Raw genomic sequence first — 21,647 nt, 5'->3', positions numbered from 1 at the left:
CTCTCTCTCTCTCTCTCTCTCTCTCTCTCTCTCTCTCTCTCTCTCTCGTACTTTTTCCCCTCCTTTTGTGAGAAAAATCTCAAGACATTTCTTATTGAGGCTCTTTTAATATCTTTTCTGCTGATTCTTTAATCCTCAGTAAGCCTCAGCCAACCCAATTAGAGTGCATACCTAAGTGAAGACAAGGGGTGAAGGACTCTTAGTTCCAAAGACCAGACAGAAGAGTACTTCCACTCTGACACTCTAATTGTAAACTGTGTATTCCTTTGCTAGAAATTATATGACTACATTAGAAATTATATTTTCTGTTGATTACCTTTGATGTAAATGAAGAGATAAATGTATTTATTTCTTTGCATTATAGCCAAGTGGTACTTGACCACAAGTTTTCCTTTTACTCAGGTGGCTTTCTGAAGGATACCATTGAAGATTTTTTTTTTTTTAGTTTGACTTCAAAAACTTGTATGTAGTGGTACAGCCCACTGCTATCCATTCTGAGTTTGGCATCTGCCTGGGTGGTTGGTGTCCCTTACCCATAGAGTTTTGGATCATTCGTAATTCTTATTGTTAAACTGAACTCTCTCTCTCAAGAGTTTGATACACAAAAAAACATTTTGCTTTACAGTTCTTGTTAAAAAACATTCTGTAAATTTAAGTAATCCTATTTCATTTGAAATTTAGTTTGTGATAAGGTTCATTCTAAAATCTGGGAGATTTTGTTTGGTTTAACGAAAATGATAGTTTAATTGAAAATGATGTGTACCTATAAGTATGTGTACAAATGTTAGATGCATATGTGAAGGAATGAATGCAATGTTGAAAAGGAACAGTATCTGAAGTAATTCTGATTGGAAGAATGATGTCTTAGAAATTAATGTGCTTTTGAGGTTTTGATGTATTGATTCTTACAGGTATTTAAAAGAACTCCTCCTGGTGTTCGGAAAATAGTAATTGCTACGAATATTGCAGAGACTAGGTAAAAATTGTTTTAAATATCAACTACTGACGATTATGAGTTTTGAGCCCCATAAATTAGCATACCTTATACACTTCTCTCTCTAAAAGATACTTCATAATGTCTTTAAAGTTAATTTAGTCATGGTGTTGGGCAGAGGCTTTTGTTTGCTTTCTAATCCTATAATGGATTAGCCTTTCTAAGTGTTTTTTAAAAAGCCTTCTTAGGGTGCCTGGTGGCTCAGTTGGTTAAGTGTCCAACTTCAGCCCAAGTCATGATCTCACAGTTGGTGAGTTTGAGCCCTGCAATGGGCTCTGTGCTGACAGCTCAGAGCCTGGAACCTACCTCAAATTCTGTGTCTCCCTCTCTCTCTCTCTCTCTCTCTCTCTGCATCTCCCCTGCTTGCACAGTGACTCTGTCTCAAAAATAAACATTAAAAAAAAACTTCTTAAGGAATCTTACTTAAGGAATCATGGGAGTTGAGGTCAATTTTGGTTTTGCCTTTTTCTGGTTGGGGGTCGTATTATTTGGTAATTAGTTATAAATAGCCTTAAAATTTCTTATATTCCTTTGGAAGCATTAATATGTCTGTATACTCATTGAAACAGATTTTTCTGTGGAAGCTGATATTAAACCATGTGGGAACTTGGGACCACAGAGCTAGGTACAAAAGTCATCAAGCAAGCTATGAAGTTTGACTATGGGCAAATAAAAATTCCTCATGTCATCTGCAGAATTGACTGCCACTACAGCTCCTGATGCTGCCTGCCCAACAAGGGGCTTGATCCCTGTAATGTTGGTGAATGTGGGAACAGTGGTGAAAATCCCTAACTGCAAAATCAATATGACTAATTAAAAATGCTTTGAAGTCCCTATTTGTAGTCCTGTTAGAGGTTATGTGCTTTTAATGTATTTTTAATATTTCATACATCTGTTTTCCAAACAGCATTACCATAGATGATGTAGTTTATGTAATAGATGGAGGAAAAATAAAAGAGACACACTTTGACACACAAAACAACATCAGTACCATGTCTGCTGAGTGGGTTAGTAAAGCTAATGCCAAACAAAGGAAAGGTCGAGCTGGAAGGTAAGATGGAACCTTTGTCTGTAAGTTGTTTAATCATAGTTTCTTTGGAAAAATATCTGCCAAGTTTTCTATTTTTAATTTTTCAATCTAGTTAATTAAAATTAATATTCTTTGTTAATTTGTTATTAGTTCTATTTAATTTTGTTTCCATTTTTTAAAAAGCATGAATTACTAATCATAACTAGTAATATTTGAATGTCATGTTCTCTCCTAAACACTTTGTATATATTAACTTGCTTAATCTTCACAACAATGCTAGGAACTAGGTTATTGCCCCCATTTTAAGGGTATGGAAATTAAGGTATAAAGAACTTAAAAGTTAAACAGTTGTGTAAGTAGCAGAGTCAGGACTTGAACTCGGGCAGAGTCAGGACTTGAACTCGGGCAGTCTGGCTCCAGTCTGGGCTCCTAACCCTGTACTTTACATCTATACTGGTTTTTCACTATTAGTTACCAATGAAAACACAAGGAAGTTTTCTCATTGATATGGGGGTAGCATAAGAAATAATACCTCTATCTTAATGGTAGAAAGAGTGATTTGCCTTTAACACAAGTAATTGCATTTATTATTCATTTTAATACATACTTCCTAGAAGTTTTACACCCTTACTCATATGAGTGGTAGAATCACGTCTGAAGTTGTAGAAGAGAGTTTTTCTTTTGCCTCCTACAGGTAGTACGAAAAAATTTCCATTAATCTTCAGATAACTGGCGTAAGTAAGGAAAGGAGAGTTAGATAATTTCAGCAATACTTTGTTGTACATTTGTAGGTAGTAAAGCTCTGTATCTTGCTATAATCTTTGCAGATTTTCCCACTGCAATTTGTAGGCCGTTTATTAGATTATGCAGTTGCTGCTCTTGAGCTGAAGTGATAGCTTATTCTAAGAATAATCTCTAAGACTGAGGTTTTCTCATGAAGACTTAATACCACTGGATACTAATTCAAGTAGTATTCACCATTGTGGTACACTTTTTTATATGAATAGTAAACATACTAGCCTTAGGTTTGATCCATAAAACGGTTCTAGAAATAAAGGAAACGAAGTATTATGTTTCATCTAAATTTTCATTTGCAGTAGCTTGATAGAAGTTAACTGTGGAATTACAGTGGTTTAATTCAAATGAAAAATAGCCCCTTGTAGGGTCCACAGATATAAATTCCTTTAGCAAAGCCTGATTTGATTAATAATTACTTTGAAGGCCAGATCAAACTATATTATATGGTCCTCAGTTTAAGCATTCTTCGTTTTTACAGGCATGTTATATTAATAGATGATGGGTCTTTGTATACTTGTGACAGAAATAGCTAAGAATTTTAGAATTTATTTTTATTCCTATAGAAAACGGGCCTCCCCCTCCTTTAGCAGCAAGAGCCCATAGGAATATTTATTCTGTTTGAAAATATATGAATACCCTCACCTCTACATGTCTGTCCTTAACACTGTCCATTTATATCACTAAAGAAAAATTCAGCAACTAAAACATTTCCAAAATCCCTCTGAGAGCTCACTAAATAGCACATACTTAAAAGATTTTAAATAATATAGACAGGTTAACATAATGCTAGGATTATTACATAAAATGCTCACAAGGCATATAGAGGGTAGACCTCAGTAAACAGTTATTATTAAAAAAAAAAAAAACAGTTATTAAGCACAGCATTCTGGAATCTGTAAGTTAGTAAAAAGGAACCAAATTATTGGTGCGGGGAGGAAATCATCTCTTTCTTAAAACTAGAACATAGGGATAATGGATCTAGATAATGTTACTCAGATACATGGGGAGAAGGAATGTATGATTAATAAAAATGAAATATTAAGTTAGTTATGGTGTAGTTCATATGATACAGATATTGGCTATTTTCCCTGCCTGCTATTTTCTCTGGAGTTCTAAAAAGTCATTGGTAATGTTCCTTTTATTTATTTGTTTTTTAAGAGTGCAGCCTGGTCATTGCTATCATCTATATAATGGTCTTAGAGCAAGCCTTCTGGATGACTATCAACTGCCAGAAATTTTGAGAACTCCTCTGGAAGAGCTTTGTTTACAAATAAAGGTAAATTAGGTGGGAGAGTTAAGAAACTAAATGGAGAGTGGCGTTCTAATTTTCAACATTTGTATAGAAGAAAGTAGTATATTAATCTGTGAAGAATTGTTATCTTGCGTGTGTGTGTGTTTTAGTAAACTGTCTTTAAACTTCCTTCAAATGTTTATTAAACACATTTTATCAGGTACTGCTCTAGGATCATGCTGCCTGTGTTTGAATCCTAACTCCCCTGACAAGCTAGTGGCAAGTTATTTAAATAAAGCTTATATAGAATTCTTTAGAACATTGCCTGGCATGTAGTGAGTAAGTGTTCAGTAAATAAATATTAGCTACATGTACTGTTACTACATCTTAAGGTGCTGTCCGTCTGATAAACCACTCACCATTTTTTGGCATTTTATATGTATTTTGATAGAAACAACCTTTTTATTTTGAAAATGATCGGTAAATTAACCTATTTGTTGAGATTTTAACCAGCTACTTTTCTCATTAATATAAAGCTGGTGGGTGATAGAAAGTAGTAATGTGAAAATCATGTATAAGTTTGATGCTTTATTAATTGACTGACACAGGCATGACTAAACTGTTAATGTCAGTATATGATATATGTTTAATTATATTTGTCTTTCCCCAGATTTTAAGGCTAGGTGGAATTGCTTATTTTCTGAGTAGGTTAATGGATCCACCATCAGATGAAGCGGTGTCACTCTCCATAAAACACCTGATGGAACTGGTAAATTTTATTTTATTTTTCAAAATGTTAAGTTAGATTTATAATGTTAGAGCACGTAAGCCACCTGATTAAAAAATTTACTCTCATTACTATGAAGTAGATCAGTGAATACACACAGTGCCAAATTTGATTTACTCTTTGGCTTGGTATATGAAACGTGAATTAGAAAGTTATAAAATGATACCTTTGTGATGGTCTTATTATTCTGGGTCCTTTCCACACAGTTTTTTTCATTGTAGGCTTGTTTTAAAACTAGATAAAATTTTGGGGGCGCCTGGGTGGCTCATTCGGTTAAGCGTCCAACTTCAGCCTAGGTCATGATCTCGCTGTTCTGGATTTCAAGCCCCGCATTGTTCTCTGTGCTGACAGCTCGGAGCCTGGAGCCTGTTTCAGATTTTGTGTCTCCCTCCCTCTCTCTGTCTTTGCCCCTTCCCCACTCATACTTTATCTGTCTCTCTCAAAAATAAACATAAAAAAAAAAAAACTAGATAAAATTTTATATCTTTCAGTTTACTGGTCTTTGTCTTCATTTGCATTCTTCAGGTGAATTTGGTTGGTTTCTTAGATTCTTCTGATTACCATAATGTTTCAGAGCTTTTCTCAAATCCAAATAATTTAATGACTGTGGACATCTTATGAAGGCAGTTCTTGTATTTTTGAAAGAATACTAATGAGCTTTATATCCCCCTGTCTGACATTTGGTCTTAATTTTTTTGTTTGTTTTGTTCTGCTTTAGTTTCTTTCTGTGACATCATTGTTTTGAGAAACTAGTTTCAGTGACTTAACAAGTGACTACTTAGTTGGTAGCCATCCCTGCACAAGACCATATTGAGAAGAATCACAGGACTGGCTATGAATTTGTACCCAGAGTGAGGAGAAGGGCGCTGTGAGGTAATGCTCAGAGAAGAGAAAAAGTGGTTCAAGCTGTCCTCTCCAATAAGGCAGCCACTGGTCACATGTGACTATTTAAATTTGAATTTTGAAGTAAATTACAAATTCAGCATCTCTAGTCACATTGCACATAGAACATTTTTGTCATTGCTAAAATTCTGTTGATTCGTGTGGGGTTGGTTAGAGGTTTCTGAAGATGTACTTTATATATTTCATTTTTATTTAAGCCATTTATACAGGTAATTTTGAGAATTTGACCTACATCAGAACACTGTAGTAGCTTTTAATGTGAGTTATTTAAATGAAAAAGCATTGTTAATTATCTGTCTTTGTTGGAATTTGTATTAGGTTTAGTGAGGTTCCTGGTACTTTAGGAAGTAGTACAGTTTTACTGCTGACCTGTCTTCCCACCTAGGCTTTTATTTAGTAGAATAGAGCTTTGCTGCTATTTCGTCTAATAGAATAGAGCTAGGTGGCAATCAGAGAATCAACTTACTGTTGATTGTAGAGATGGATGACCAGAGAACAGTTGGACTCTGAAGCCCAAGTGGGTGGCTCCTTCTCTCCCAACTGAATTTAAGAGCCAGTCTTTACTTAGCCGTTTGCTTGAAACGGCCATGCAAATCCTTCTCCATCATGAAAAGGCCAGCAAATCCTTCTCCCAACCGTAGATTCCAAAGCTTTTTTAAAGTTTGTATTTAAATTCCAGTTAAAATACAGTGTAGTATTAGTTTCAGGTGTACCATATAGTGATTTGATGCTTCCTTAAGACACCCAGTGCTCATCACAAGTGCATTCCTTATCGCCATCACCTGTTTAACCCATCTCCCCACCCATCTCCCCTCTGGTAACCATCTGTTCTCTGTAATTAAGAGTCTGTTTCTTGGTTTGCCTCTCTGGGATTTTTTGTTTTTGTTTTTGTTTTTCTGTATGCTCTTTGGTTTCTTAAATTTTATGTATGAGTTAAATTATTAGGTGTTTGTCTTTCTCTGAATGACTTATTTCACTTAGCATGATACTCCATCCACATCTTTGGAAATGTCAAGATTTCATTCTTTTTTATAGTTGAGTAATATTCCTATATGTGTATATATATATATATATATATATGTATATATATATGTATATATATATGTATATATATATGTATATATATATGTATATATATATGTATATATATACGCATGCCACATGCCACATCTTCTTTATCCATTCATCAGTTGGTGGACACTTGGGCTGCTTTTATAGTTTAACTATTGTAGACAGTGCTGCTGTAAACATTTGGGGTGCATGTATCCCTTTGAATTGGTATTTTTGTATTCTTGGAGCGAATACCTGGTAGTGCAGTTGCTGGATTGTAAGGTAATTCTATTTCTAACTTTTTGAAGAATGGCCATGCTGTTTTTCACAGTGGATACACCAGTTTGGGTTCCCACCAACAGTGCATCATTAGGGTTCCCCTTTCTCCACATCTTCGCCAACACCTTTTGTTTCTTGTGTTGATTTTAGCCATTCTGATAGGCATGAGGTGATATCTCATTGTGGTTTCTATTTGTATTTCCTTAATGACAAGTGATGAGCATCTTTTCATGTGTCTGTTAGCCATCTATATTTTTTGGAAAAATGTCTGTTCATGTCTTCTGCCCATTTTTAATCAGATTATTCATTTTTAGGGTGTTGAGTTTTATAAGTTCTTTATATATTTTGAATACTAACCCTCTATCAGATATGTCATTTCCAGTTATTTTCTCCCATTCTGTAGGTTGCTTTTTAGTTTTGTTGATGGTTGGTTGGGGAAGGGGCAGAGAATCCCAAGCAGACTCCTTGCTGTCAGTGCGGACCCAAGCACAGGGCTCCCATTTTGCAAACCGAAATCATGAGATCATGACTTGAATTGAAATCAGGAGTCAGACACTTAACCCATTAAGCCACCTAGGGGCCCTGTAAATAGTTCTGTTTATCCCTTTCCAATCATCTAGGACCCATAGTACAATCTTGAGCAGAAGTGTTATGATAGTGTACATTCTTGTGTTCTTTTTCTCAGAGGGAAAGCTGTCAACAATTTGTTGAGTGTATTTGTTGAAGATTTTTTTCATGGAAACTGTCAAATTAAGGAAGTTTCTGATTTGCTAAAAGATTTTTATTGTGCATGGATAATTGATTTCGTCAAATCCCTTTTCTGCCTCTCATGAGATTATGATGTGGGTTTTTTCTTGTTTAATTTGCTGTGTATTGGATTACATTGATTTTTTTTTTCAAATGTTAAACCAACTTTCATTCCTGAAACAAATCTATCTTGCTGGGATTCAATTTGCCTTTTTTTTTTTTTCCTCCCTGTGGTTTCTCATGCATAAGTTTATTTAGTAGTTTTCCTTTCTCCAAATGTCCCTGTCCAGTTTGTTACCAAGATTATGCCAGGTACAAAAAAACAAGTAGGGAACATTATATATTTTTTTTTTTGTTTTTCTGTTCTCTGAAAGAATTTTTTGTAAGATTAAGGTTATTTCCACCATAAATGTTTAGTAGAAGTCTTTTCTGATGGGATACATACGGGTTATGGTTTTTATTTTTTGTTGATATCTTTTTGTGTACCTAGTTATTTTATTTGTGTACTGGACATTGCATTTATAGTGCTCTTTGTAGATAAAAATTTGAAACCTAAGATGATGATAACTTTCTCCAGCGAAGATTTATGTTGCTTCTGCCAGGAAAAGAAGCACCAGTTCTGGGCTCACCTCCCTGGACTTCTGTTATTCTCCAAATTCTATACTTACAATTTTTATACTTCTTTTTTAACTCCTCAGTGTCTTCAAGTAGCTTTCCTAACTATATTCAGTGGGACAATTGAACCAAATTACCTAGGTAATCAGAGCAGTAGCCCACCCCCCCGTTTTCAGTGTTCTGGATATGCCCATTATTTCTTGCCTTCCTGTCTGATGTCTCTTAAACTACCAGAATCAAAGCTTTGCATTATGTATTTCGAATATATAATAGTTGTTTCTTTCTTTGTTTTATTTTGTCCCACAACACCAGGGGGTGGTTTTATTTGATTGAAAGTTTGCTAATGTGGTATTTCTCTTATTTCTCTCCTAACATTTAGAGTAGGGCCAGGTTGTGGATATTTTATTTGTCTATTTTAATGTAAGTTTCTAACCTTTGCTGACTTCAGAAATTCTGTTTTGGTGAAGAAAACAGCATCGAACAATATTAAAGCATTTGGGTCTAAGAGTGAGAACTCTCCTGTTGTTTATTTTAAAGCAAACTAAAATAGCTTTGAATAGGATGCTTTACAGTGTTGATTTTAAACATAAATCTGTGCTTTACAGAATGCTTTGGATAAACAAGAAGAATTGACACCCCTTGGAGTCCACTTAGCACGATTACCAGTTGAGCCACACATTGGAAAAATGATTCTTTTTGGAGCTCTTTTCTGTTGTTTAGACCCAGTACTCACCATTGCTGCTAGTCTCAGCTTCAAAGATCCCTTTGTCATTCCATTGGTAAGAAAGATACAGATTAAAGGCTAAGCGTTTTTATATTCACAGAATAGTTTTTGTTGAGATCCATTTTTCAACATTTTATTTGAATGCCTTTCTCACTTGACCATCAGGGCAATTTAAGTGGCCTTCATCTATTTTTTCTTTTTTTTTTTTTCTTCTTCTTTCTTAAGGGCAAAGAAAAGATTGCAGATGCAAGAAGAAAAGAATTGGCAAAAGATACCAAAAGTGACCATCTGACAGTTGTGAATGCATTTGAGGTAAAAAATGACTTGTTCTAGATTGTGACAGTTCATTCAAGTGAAAAGCTGATAATAGACGTACTCACTTTTTAAAATGCGTATATTTAATAGGTATCAGGAATAAATTGCTGAGTGTTTAAAATTAGGTGAACATTTAAAAAACATTGCACATGATATATTTTTTGATAGTTCATTACATTTACCCTTTTAGGGAAAAAAATCTGTATTTGTGTTTTGATAACAGTAGAACAAATTAACAGTTTATCTTAAAAATCTATTTTATATTCATTTATATCTTTGTGTTGACATTCGTAAAAGATGGTCTTAGTCTGTTTATTAATAAACTATAACTTATTCAGATTTAACATTTTGATGAGTATGCTAATCATGCACATTATTTAGAGAGACCGTTTCTCCTCCCAAAAGTCAAGCTTATGTGAGGAATACATTTATCACCCATATTTGCAAAATTTAAATGTAATTAGGTTTTCAGAGATAGTATCTTTTTACTGTAGCTCTAGATTCATTTTTATACCACATATTATGGGAAAGTTTATGTATTTTTTTTCTTTGAGCTCATCCAGTATTAACTTTTCTTTTTCCCCATCTTCCCTTGTCTGTGTATATAACTTCATATATATATATATATATATATATATATATATATATATATACACACACACACATATATATATATATGTTTGTGTATATTCCAATACAGTAGCATTAGAATTTGTTCAGCAGAGTGTTCTTTTTTATTAATACCTAATATATATGATGGCATTTTGTATAAAATACACAGTATATTGTTATATAACTTGTACTTGTTTGTATGAAGAAAGGTCTGGAAATTCATTAGTGGGTATATCTTAACTAGAATCACGGGGAGTGCTTTTTTTTAATAGTATGTGAATTTCAAAATTCTTTGAGTAGTTTATAAAGAAGATGAAGTATTGGTTAAAGTAGTAAGAATCTTTGCTTTGATGAACAATATTAATAGTTTTCTTTAATTTCTTTGCTCCATAGGGCTGGGAAGATGCTAGACGACGTGGTTTCAGATATGAAAAAGACTATTGCTGGGAATATTTTTTGTCTTCAAACACATTGCAGGTAATGGTGAATGTTTTGAAATGATTCCCAGATATGTTTATATGTATCCATTTTGTATAGTTAGATCTTCAGCAAAAAAGTTAATGGTGTGAGTTTGTTATATGAAGTTAAATGATTATACAAAATAATAGAAGGAATCTTTATTAAATAAATCAACTGCAACAAAACAAAGGTATATGATATAATAAACATAAAGGTGGCTAATGGCTAAGAAAAGAAACAAAATTCCAGAGTACAGCAGGAAAATGTAGTAAAGCTTGGGTACTCTTTGCCCCCACCTTCTAATTGCTGTTTTGATGATTCAGCCTGAAAATGCTCACTGATACTCCTAAAATCTATTTTAAAATAATAAACAGTATCTTTACCTTAACTTTTGGGTAGTTTATCTTTAATAAGAAAACACTGGAAAGGAGGCCTTTGTGAACCACAGATCGTAAATAAACAGGACAGATAGACATCAGACATGACGACTCTAGACTGAATTGGAGAAGTGTAAGATTAGGAATTCCTCATGTTCCCCTGTTACATGTACATTCCAGTGATATGGCAGGAAGCTTGGTACTGGACATTTAACAAATGTACAAGGGGGTAAAAGAATCAAGAATCTAGCGTGTCTAGCAAATCTAATAAAAGCTGTGCAAACATTAACAAAATGAAATATGACAGTTCTCAAAGTTACAACAATCAATGTCAAAAAAGAATAGATTACAAAATATCTCAACAGAAAATACTGTACAACTGCTTCATAGTAAATAACAGTTTAGGAAGAATATGAATTCAATAAAACAAAGATAAGAAAATAAACCAATAATAGAGTGGATGAAAAGACTGCTGACCTAAGAAGACACATTGATGACCAAAAGAATTACAGGGAACAAAATGGATATCCCTGTAAAGGATTGATATAGAAGAAAGAGTCTAGGTAATCACAGTTTGTAGATGCAGCCACAAAAGAAAAAATTGAAAACAATAAGTAAAAAGCTTCTAGACAGGAAGACAGGACTGATCCATCATAAAGATAATAGGTGTCTCTCCATAGAAAATTCAGGTGTAATTATGACTATGTATTCAGAGATATGTGCAGGAACATTTCCTTCAATAAAGAAAATAAAATGAACTACATGTATGAAAAGATGACTGAATCCAAGGGTTGAGAATATTCTATCCAGTCAAGATATTAATTCACCTATAAAGACAGAGGACAGGCATTCAAGAATGCATTTGAAATACTACACCCATGAGCTGTTCTTGAAAAAGAGACATTGAATTGCTGTCTACTAAGAGATAAAAAGAATTTCAGAAATGGAGAGTACCTATTAAATCAATGAGTGTTGTGTGTGGATATTATTTAAATATAGAACAAATACAAAACAGTATTGGGAATTAAAGATACAGAATAGAATAGAGTAGAATAGTTATTATTCTGAACAGTATAAAATAATGGTAATAAAAAACCAGGACATGGTCTAGAGTGTCAGAGTCACATAGTTCACAAAAGGGATGTAGACTTAAGACCAACTTTACGTTTCATAGTCTCTTATTTTAAGCTTAAAGGATCCTTTATTATCTTTTGTGATTGTGAAAATTTAAGATTCATCAGTTTAATTTTTATTTCTATTTAACTTTTTAAAATTGAACTCAAATTATCCAGCACCCCCCAAAAATTGAACTCAAATTAATTTTAATACTTGTATTAAAATAGCTTTTATACATTATCCCATTGTTAGGATAGCATTTCTATCTAACTCTTCTGTCAGTATATATGTGTAAATGTCTGCAGTATTATTTAGTTAGTTAATGGTTACTTCTGACTAAACTGAGTTAGGGAAATTTCATTTGTCCTTCCTGTATTACTTGTGTGCTTTATAATGAGCCATGCATCATTTTTATTCAAATTAGGATTCTTCTTCAAAACAAAACAAAAAAACAGACATTAAGCCTTTGTGCCAGTATGTAACAGCAGTTAATTCTCAGTAGTAGAACTATGGATGTGGTGGAAATATATGGATGTTGATTATTTTATTTATGCTTTTCTGTTTTTGGGGGGTTTTGTTTGTTTTCAGAATATGGGGTGGAGAACCATTTTTTAAATTATGTTAATGAATCTTCTGCAGAATGGAGCAATACTTAAAACATCAGTGGTTATTGCTTAATAGCAGGCAAAACTTTTCTGTTAAAAAATCAGATGATATTTTAGGCTTATAAGCCATATGGTCTCTGTTAGAGCCACTCACTTCTGTTATTATAGTGTAAAGTAACCATAAATAATAGCTGAGCGAGTGTGACTTTGTTTCAGTAAAACTTTACTGACAAAAACAGGTGTTTGTAAATTTTGTAGTTTGCCAACCTCTGCTCTAAAACATCACATTTTTGCAAGTGTCTTATAAAGCAAGGAAAACTTAACAGCTATTTATATGAGTATACGTTGTATGGCCCCTATAAAAATCTGTATGAAAGGTATTCTAGTTCTGTTTGTTACCATTGCTCCCTAGATGCTGCATAACATGAAAGGACAGTTTGCTGAGCATCTTCTTGGAGCTGGATTTGTAAGCAGTAGAAATCCTAAGGATCCAAAATCTAATATAAATTCAGGTAAAGAAGAAAATGCAGTGTAAATAGCTTGCTTTTTGCATTTTTTGTTGTATCTGTATTTTAATTTTTTTCCCCTCTACCTACTCCCAATAGATAATGAGAAGATAATTAAAGCTGTCATCTGTGCTGGTTTATATCCTAAAGTTGCTAAAATCCGACTAAATTTGGGTAAAAAAAGAAAAATGTAAGCATTGAAGATTATTATGAATTATTTCTAATTGTCTCCTTCAGCTTTTGAAATCCTCTTTATGGCAGCAGAGCTAATATTTTAAACTTGTTCTTCTTTATATTTGGGCCATGTTCTTGTTCTTTACTTTTGATCTAAATTGAAGAGAATGCAGGGGCACCTGGGTGGCTCAGTCAGTTAAACATCTGACTTTGGCTCAGGTCATTATCTCACAGTTTGTCAGTTCAAGCCCCATGTCGGGCTCTGTGCTGACAGCTCAGAGGCTGGAGCCTCCTTGGGATTCTGTGTCTCCTTCTCTGTTCCTACCCTGCTTGCACTCTCTCTCTCTCTCAAAAATAAAAAATAAAGATTTAAAAAAATAATAAATTTAAGAGAATGCAAACTATTTAACACAGGCATCACTTTCCCTCATAGCACTTACCTGGAGTCAGCTCTCCCATCACCCATTATTCACAAAGAACGTTAATGAAATATAATACTAGGGTAAATATTAGGAAAGTAAGCCAGCTATTAAAAAAAAAAAAGTCAGTGCAGAGGCATCTGGGTGGCTCGGTCGGCTAAGTGTCCAACTTCTGCTCAGGTCATGATGTCATAGTTGGTGAGTTCAAACCCCACGTCAGGTTCTCTGCTGACAGCTCAGAGCCTGGAGCTTGCTTTGGATTCTGTGTCTCCCTCTCTCTTCCCCTCCCCGATTGTGTCTCTCTCTCTCTGTTTCTCTCAAAAATAAACATTTAAAAACAGTGCATGGATGGATATTACCTAGAGAAGACTTTTTTAGGATTTCTTCTCTTCTAAGACACATAATTTTCTAATTTACCTCTTTGATGAAAATTGTGATTTCACTGTTTTAGGTAATAAGGTATAACTTTTAAATACATGTACACATAATTAGCCTCAGGAATAATTGGAGACTGCAAGGCATATTTTTTGCCTAGCAAATAAGTTCATTCTAGTGAGGAAACAGCAACTCTAAGTCACAGATGTGTAGTAGTGTGTGAATGAAGACACATTAGACTCTTGTGTCATGTCATTAAAAGAGTCCCTAGCCAGTGGATTCATAAGTGAATATGTTAATTTGAGCATTGTGTCCTAAGGAAGTAATTCCAAATGTTTTTTTTAAAAGGTGTATTGTAAAGAACATAGGTGTCCAAAAAAAAAAGTGGGGAAATTATTTGATATTATCATATTATAATGGCATTTAAGCTCATATAAATAAGGCATATAAAACAGTTACTGTACAATAACAAAATACACTGACATTAAATGAAAAAGTTTGGATATCCTATGATGATAAACATGAAAAAATACAAGATCTCAAAGACAGATTAAAGTGCAGATATTGTTTTAGGGCAGTGTTTCTCAACTGGGGTGACTTTACCTGCCAAGGGACATTTTATTTGACTGTGACATTTGAGGTAGTTCCATCTGGGGCAGTACTACTAGCATCTAGTAGATAGAGGCCAGAGATGCTATTAAACCTTTAATATCCAGGACAGCCTCCACGACAAGGATTACTCAGTTTAATATGTCAAATATGCAGAGTTTGAAAAACCTTATTGTCACATAGGAAGCTATGGATAACATGAATTTTAATCATTGTAACTGGATTATCTACACTTTAAGTGAACCAGGTACTTTTTTGATATCATTACTTTGTCAGTTTTTTAAAATATCCATTCTTGTCTTTACAGATAGCTTAACAGAGAGACTCTGAAATACATTTTATAAATTTCTCTGCCATCCTATGAAGGATTTAGGGGAAAAAATGTAGTTCTGTTTGTATCGGTGCTTTATTTTGGTCTAGACCAGGTATCAGCCAATTTTAGCATGCTTGGCCAAGATCTTGTTGGTATAAATTTTTATTGGAACAGCCACACCTCTTCGTTTACATGTTGTCTGTGTCTGCTTTCCTGCTTTGTCAGCAGACTTGAGTAGCTGTGATGGAGCTCATCTGGCTTACAAAGCCTAAAATATTTTGTGTGTGGTCCTGTACAGAAAAAGTTTGCCAACCCCTGCTGCTTTCGTGATGTAAGGTTATAGGGTGGCATTGGTTAAATAGGCTGTGGTGAGGAAGAATAATTTCTGATTTTATTCTAAGGACTCATGACTGTGATTCATGAATTTGGTTAGAAGTATTATGAGTTCCTAGAACCATGGAAAGATACTCTTAAAAACAAATAGGAAGGATTAATGGATTAAGAGCTTTTATGTTGTCATTTAATACAGGCAATTACCATTGATTGTTTCAAAAGAAACTGTCAGACATCTCCATGTTGAATAATATTGATTAAAGACTCGTGTATTTTGAGGTAAAACTTTTATGACTATCAAAGAAAAGACCCTGGAAATTGAAAGACTGACTAGAGCTATGTCAGAATACCTTTATTCCTTTGCAGTGCAGAAGCATGAAGATAAAAAGCTTCTGCATTGCAAAGGAAACAGTCAACAAAACTAAAAGGCAACCGACAGAATGGGAAAAGATACTTGCAAATGACATATCAGACAGAGGGCTAGTATCCAAAATCTATAAAGAACTTACCAAACTCCACACGCAAAAAACAATCCAGTGAAGAAATGGGCAGAAAACATGAATTAGACACTTCTCTAAAGAAGACATCCAGATGGCCAACAGGCACATGAAAAGATGCTCAACGTCCCTCCTCATCAGGGAAATCCAAATCAAAACCACACTGAGATACCACCTCATGCCAGTCAGAGTGGCTAAAATGAACAAATCAGGAGACTATAGATGGCTGGAGAGGATGTGGAGAGATGGGAACCCTTTTGCGCTGTTGGTGGGAATGCAGAGTGATGCAGCCACTCTGGAAAACAGTGTGGAGTTTCCTCAGAAAATTAAAAATAGATCTACCCTATGACCCAGCAATAGCACTGCTAAGAATTTACCCAAGGGATACAGGAGTGCTGATGCATAGGGGCACTTGTACCCCGATGTTTATAGCAGCACTTTAAACAATAGCCAAATTATGGAAAGAGCCTAAACGTCCATCAACTGATGAATGGATAAAGAAATTGTGGTTTATATACACAATGGAATACTGCTTGGCAGTGAGAAAGAATGAAATACGGCCTTTTGTAGCAACGTGGATGGAACTGGAGAGTGTGATGCTAAGTGAAATAAGTCATACAGAGAAAGACAGATACCATATGTTTTCACTCTTATGTGGATCCTGAGAAACTTAACAGAAACCCATGGGGGAGGGGAAGGAAAAAAAAAAAAAAGAGGTTAGAGTGGAAGAGAGCCAAAGCATAAGAGACAACAAACTGAGGGTTGATGGGGGGGGGGGGGGAGGGGAGGTTGGGTGATGGGTATTGAGAATGGCAGCTTTGGGGATGAGCATTGGGTGTTGTATGGAAACCAATTTGACAATAAACTTCATATATTGGGGAAAAAAAAATGAGAATAAGGGGCGCCTGGGTGGCTCAGTTGGTTAAGCGTCCGACTTCGGCTCGGGTCATGATCTCACAGTCTGTGAGTTCAAGCCCCGCGTCGGGCTCTGTGCTGACAGCTCAGAGGCAGGAGCCTGTTTCGGATTCTGTGTCTCCCTCTCTCTCTGCTTCTCCCCTGCTCATGCTCTGTCTCTCTGCCTCAAAAATAAATAAAAACATGAAAAAAAAATTTAAAAAACTGAGAATAAATGAGGGGTGATGGGGGTGGGGAGGGAGGGGAAAGTGGGTGATGGGCATTGACGAGGGCACCTGTGGGATGAGCACTGAGTGTTGTATGGAAACCAATTTGACAATAAATTTCATATTTAAAAAAAATACATTTATTCCAAGTATTCCCATTCTGAAATTGGGGGATTTGAATGAATAAGAAACCATTGATAACATTTTAGGATAGGTTTTTAAAAATAAGTTGTAGCTAAAATCCCTTTTAAAGAAAATTCTTAATTTTTTATTTTATATTCGTCTGGGTGTGTAACCTATGAAATTCTTTATTTTTTTTTAATTTTTTTTTTCAACGTTTATTTATTTTTGGGACAGAGAGAGAGCATGAACGGGGGAGGGGCAGAGAGAGAGGGAGACACAGAATCGGAAACAGGCTCCAGGCTCCGAGCCATCAGCCCAGAGCCCGACGCGGGGCTCGAACTCACGGACCGCGAGATCGTGACCTGGCTGAAGTCGGACGCTTAACCGACTGCGCCACCCAGGCTCCCCAGAAATTCTTTATTTTTTAAAAATGTTTATTTTGAGAGAGTGAGAGAGGATGCACGCTCGCACACAAGTAGAGGGAAAGGCAAAGAGAGAATCCCACACAGGCTCCATAGTGTCAGCATAGAGCCCAACTCAGCACTCAATCCCATAAACATGAGGTCATGACCTGAGCTGAGATCCTTATTAAAAGTTAGATGCTTAACCGACTGAGCCACCCAGGGTCCCCATAATTGTTCATTTTACAAAGTTATTTTGGAAATTAAGGGTATTGTCAGTATTGTGATTGATGGTAAAATGTATACACTATTCTCTTGGTCTGAATACCTTAGAATTATTTCAGATATTTATTTTATTCTTAGTTTTTTAGTAGTATAGTGTGAATAACAGAATTAAGGGATATTTCCTCACCTAAGATGTTCAGTAATTACACCTGCGAGAAAAGAGTTTGTCATGTGGTTGGTTATTCATATTTAACTGATATTTTTCCATGTTTGTTAAAATTGTGTTCACAAATACAAATTTGTAAATTTATGTAACAAAAAGTTAACTCACCTGTGGAATTTTTTTTTAGATTCTGGGATTGGTTTGGATCTCCTAGAATTTGTCTAACAAATTGCATTTTAACTTTTTTTAAAGGGTCAAAGTTTACACAAAAACTGATGGACTAGTTGCTATTCATCCTAAATCTGTTAATGTGGAGCAAACAGAATTTCACTACAACTGGCTTATCTATCACCTGAAGATGAGAACAAGTAGTGTAAGTGAATATTTAACATAATCATGCACCTCGAACATCGATCTTTTTTACAGTTGCGTATTTCTCACAATTATGAACAAAATTTGTTCTCTTCTGAAAATTTTTCTTCTGACATGAATTAAGGCTTTTCCTTTTTAATGTTTATTTATATATTTTGAGAGAGAGAAAATGCATGCGTGGGGGAGGGGCAGAGAGAGAGAGAATCCCAAGTGTGCTCAGCCCTGTCATTGTGAGCCTGCCAGGACGTGGTGGCTGTGGGGTGTGGAAGGACTCAATCCCATGAACTGTTGAGATCATGACCTGAGTTGGACATTTAAGTGACTGAGCCACCCAGGCGCCCCGAATTATAACTCTTTGAAGAAAATAATCTAGGGGCGCCTGAGTGGCGCAGTCGGTTAAGCGTCCGACTTCAGCCAGGTCACGATCTCACGGTCCGTGAGTTCGAGCCCCGCGTCAGGCTCTGGGCTGATGGCTCAGAGCCTGGAGCCTGTTTCCGACTCTGTGTCTCCCTCTCTCTCTGCCCCTCCCCCGTTCATGCTCTGTCTCTCTCTGTCCCAAAAATAAATAAAAAACGTTGAAAAAAAAAAGAATTTAAAAAAAAAAAAAGAAAAGAATCTATATTTTTAATGTGCAGCAGGTCTATCACGATGGATCTTTGTATTTTATTTAATTGGGACAGTTACTTGCTTTGCATAGTTTTCCTTCAGAGCCTGTTTTGAATAAATACTGACATTCTCGGGTATAGGGGTTTACACCATACAAAGAATTTTGCTGATATTTCAATGTATCAAGTATTGGTCAGAACATTGAGTGAGATTCTGTTTATATATAGATAAAAATAATTTCAGATACATTAGTGTTTTCATTGTGTCACTCAGGAAATATTTTTTTTAAAGAACAGTGCTATTTGAATTGAAACAAATATAAAACTGTGTTCTCTGGATTAATGAAGACTGGCTAGTTTAAAATGATACATTCTCAAAATTAGTTTCAGTAATCACACTAGCAGGATAACACCTGATTTAGAAGGAAAGCACTAATATCATTAGTACTGGTGGCAGTGAATTAATGTGGCAATAATCTTTCAGACTCCTGAGCATTTTAGTTTGCTTTAATTCTCATTACAGATATACTTGTATGACTGCACAGAGGTTTCCCCATACTGTCTCTTGTTCTTTGGAGGTGATATTTCCATCCAGAAGGATAATGATCAGGAAACTATTGCCGTAGATGAATGGATTGTCTTTCAGTCTCCAGCAAGAATTGCCCATCTTGTTAAGGTGACTGACTTTACATGATTGTCTTTGAATCTGCAGGCAAGTTAGTATGTGATCTTGCGGTTTTGTCCCAAGTGTTATATATGATGCATTAAACATTTCTTGCTCTATTTGAACAGAGCAAATGGTGTTGAGAAATTGATGCAGTTTCTCAGAATTGTTTTTTGAGGTATTTATGGACCAGCCGTTCTAAATGGCTCGGTGTGATTGAAGTTTGAATTTTTTAACTGGAGTATACTTGAGTTGGCTACTCATAACCACACTTTAGTTAGTTGCTCACTAAATATTTCAGTATTATGTATAATAGCTTATGAAATTCCTTGTAACAGCTAAAGTCACTTTTATTTATTACTCCGCTTAATAGTGTATTTGCCGTTGTTGAACATATGTGATTTTTCCAACCTTAGGAATTAAGAAAAGAACTAGATATCCTTCTGCAAGAGAAGATCGAAAGTCCCCATCCGGTAGATTGGAAGGACACTAAATCCAGAGACTGTGCAGTACTGTCAGCTATTATAGACTTGATTAAAACACAGGAAAAAGCAAGTCCCAGGAACTTTCCGCCACGGTTCCAGGATGGATATTACAGCTGACAACTTTTCTGTGGTGGTCTGAAACTTTGACAGCCATTTTCCATCATAGTTTAATTTTTGGCTAGATGCCAAACCACGGGACATGAATAATTTCCATATGTAAGGTAGAAATCTTCAGTAGGTAGTAAAGATGTAATGTGCATGATTTAACAATGTTATCTGTAGCTATTATAAATATATCATAAAAAGCAATATGTTTTCTGATCATATATTCTGTTGTGGTCATGTCCACACTTTGGGAGGACTGCTCTTATATATATTGAGTGTTGTACCACTTGAGAAATGCCTTTGTTCTTTTAAGAAAAGTTAATCTTTCTGCCCATAGTGACTGAATACAGAAACCGGTAAAAAACAGAATGGTTAGCCAAAAAGCAGTATCAAGTTAAAAATTTGAACACAACCACATTTTTAAGTAAAACTTCTATTAGAGGTAAATTAATCTGTTGTTATAAAGCCCAGTATTTAATAAAATGTACAGTGTATAAATCTCATCTAGCTTTTTGGCTTGGTTTCTACATCCATCTATCCTTTGGCTTATTTGATTTTTTTTAATCTTTTTAGAATATATTTGTACCCCTTTTACTTTACCCGGTGCAGCATAATGTAGCAATTGAGAACATGAGTCTAGACTTGACCACCTAAGTTCAAATTTCAGCTGTGACTTACCAGCTCCCTTGGGCAAGTTACTTGGCTTTTCTCTTTTCTTTATCTGTAAAATAAAGGTAACAATTGTTGAGGATCAAATATGTTAATGTAAAGTGCCTAGACTAGTGTCTGGCACATAGAATGTATTCACTAAATCTTAGTTATTATTTGTCCCTGGATTTTATCTTTTTATAGCAATCCATTTTACATTCATTTTTGTGTTCTGAGTTCTGCTTTACCCTCTTAACCAATGGAAGCTAGCGTGACAGGGCTAGTGATAGGCTAATATTTTCAGCCTTATCAGACTGTGATAGATACTGTTGGTTGCTATCCAACAGCCATTTTTTCCTCCCCATTCGCTTGACTGGTCAAGTGTTCTTCCTCTACATAGCCTTGTGCCCAGGGGTATTAGACTCTCTTCCTCAAGGGTAACTTGGACTGTTAAGCCAGTTCTGCATGGTCTTATTCTCCTTAGAAGTAACTGATGAGGCATGAGTATGTGAACCTGTGTTGTCAATAGCAACTGACGAGTGATCTGCGAGAGGGCATCTGAGAAAGATTTTCCTCACTAGTAGATTTAGAGGAGGAAATTTTCTCCTGTGGACATTGTCTTATCCGAATCTGGCACTGCTGTAGCCATTTTAGGATTCCAGGGGATAATGATGTTGGCTCAGTGGAAAGATATAAATCACTACAGTCCTTGATAATGCTAGTGAGCTGCTGAATTATCCAGTTCTAGATTTGCCTTGCACGTGGACTTATTTTAATATCATAAACCCTTCTTCATTGAGTTAAGCCACTTTTAGGTAGTATATTGTGTATAACTTGGCAGAAAGCATATTAACTGAAACATATGGT

The 21,647-nt window shown here is 35.2% G+C and overlaps 1 protein-coding gene across 1 annotated transcript in view; it reads left to right on the top strand.

Moving 5' to 3' along the window:
* The window catches only part of DHX36 (DEAH-box helicase 36), a 49,134-nt gene extending 28,499 nt beyond the window's left edge, over positions 1 to 20,635 (top strand). Inside the window, exons 14-25 of the mRNA XM_040480539.1 lie at positions 912 to 976; positions 1,902 to 2,045; positions 3,981 to 4,098; positions 4,724 to 4,822; positions 9,040 to 9,213; positions 9,384 to 9,470; positions 10,479 to 10,562; positions 13,055 to 13,154; positions 13,248 to 13,338; positions 18,154 to 18,274; positions 19,402 to 19,554; positions 19,959 to 20,635. Coding sequence (XP_040336473.1) covers positions 912 to 976; positions 1,902 to 2,045; positions 3,981 to 4,098; positions 4,724 to 4,822; positions 9,040 to 9,213; positions 9,384 to 9,470; positions 10,479 to 10,562; positions 13,055 to 13,154; positions 13,248 to 13,338; positions 18,154 to 18,274; positions 19,402 to 19,554; positions 19,959 to 20,144 — 1,422 coding nt within the window. The 3' untranslated portion in view covers positions 20,145 to 20,635. The remainder of the gene's footprint in view (positions 1 to 911; positions 977 to 1,901; positions 2,046 to 3,980; positions 4,099 to 4,723; positions 4,823 to 9,039; positions 9,214 to 9,383; positions 9,471 to 10,478; positions 10,563 to 13,054; positions 13,155 to 13,247; positions 13,339 to 18,153; positions 18,275 to 19,401; positions 19,555 to 19,958) is intronic.
* Positions 20,636 to 21,647: the final 1,012 nt, after the last annotated feature.

Source organism: Herpailurus yagouaroundi, unplaced genomic scaffold (genome assembly GCF_014898765.1).
Source record: "Herpailurus yagouaroundi ecotype Mexico unplaced genomic scaffold, PumYag 159, whole genome shotgun sequence".
In the NCBI taxonomy this organism is placed as follows: domain Eukaryota; kingdom Metazoa; phylum Chordata; class Mammalia; order Carnivora; family Felidae; genus Herpailurus; species Herpailurus yagouaroundi.
The sequence above is the reverse complement of the archived record's forward strand: the minus strand, read 5'-3'. Positions and strand labels throughout refer to the sequence as shown.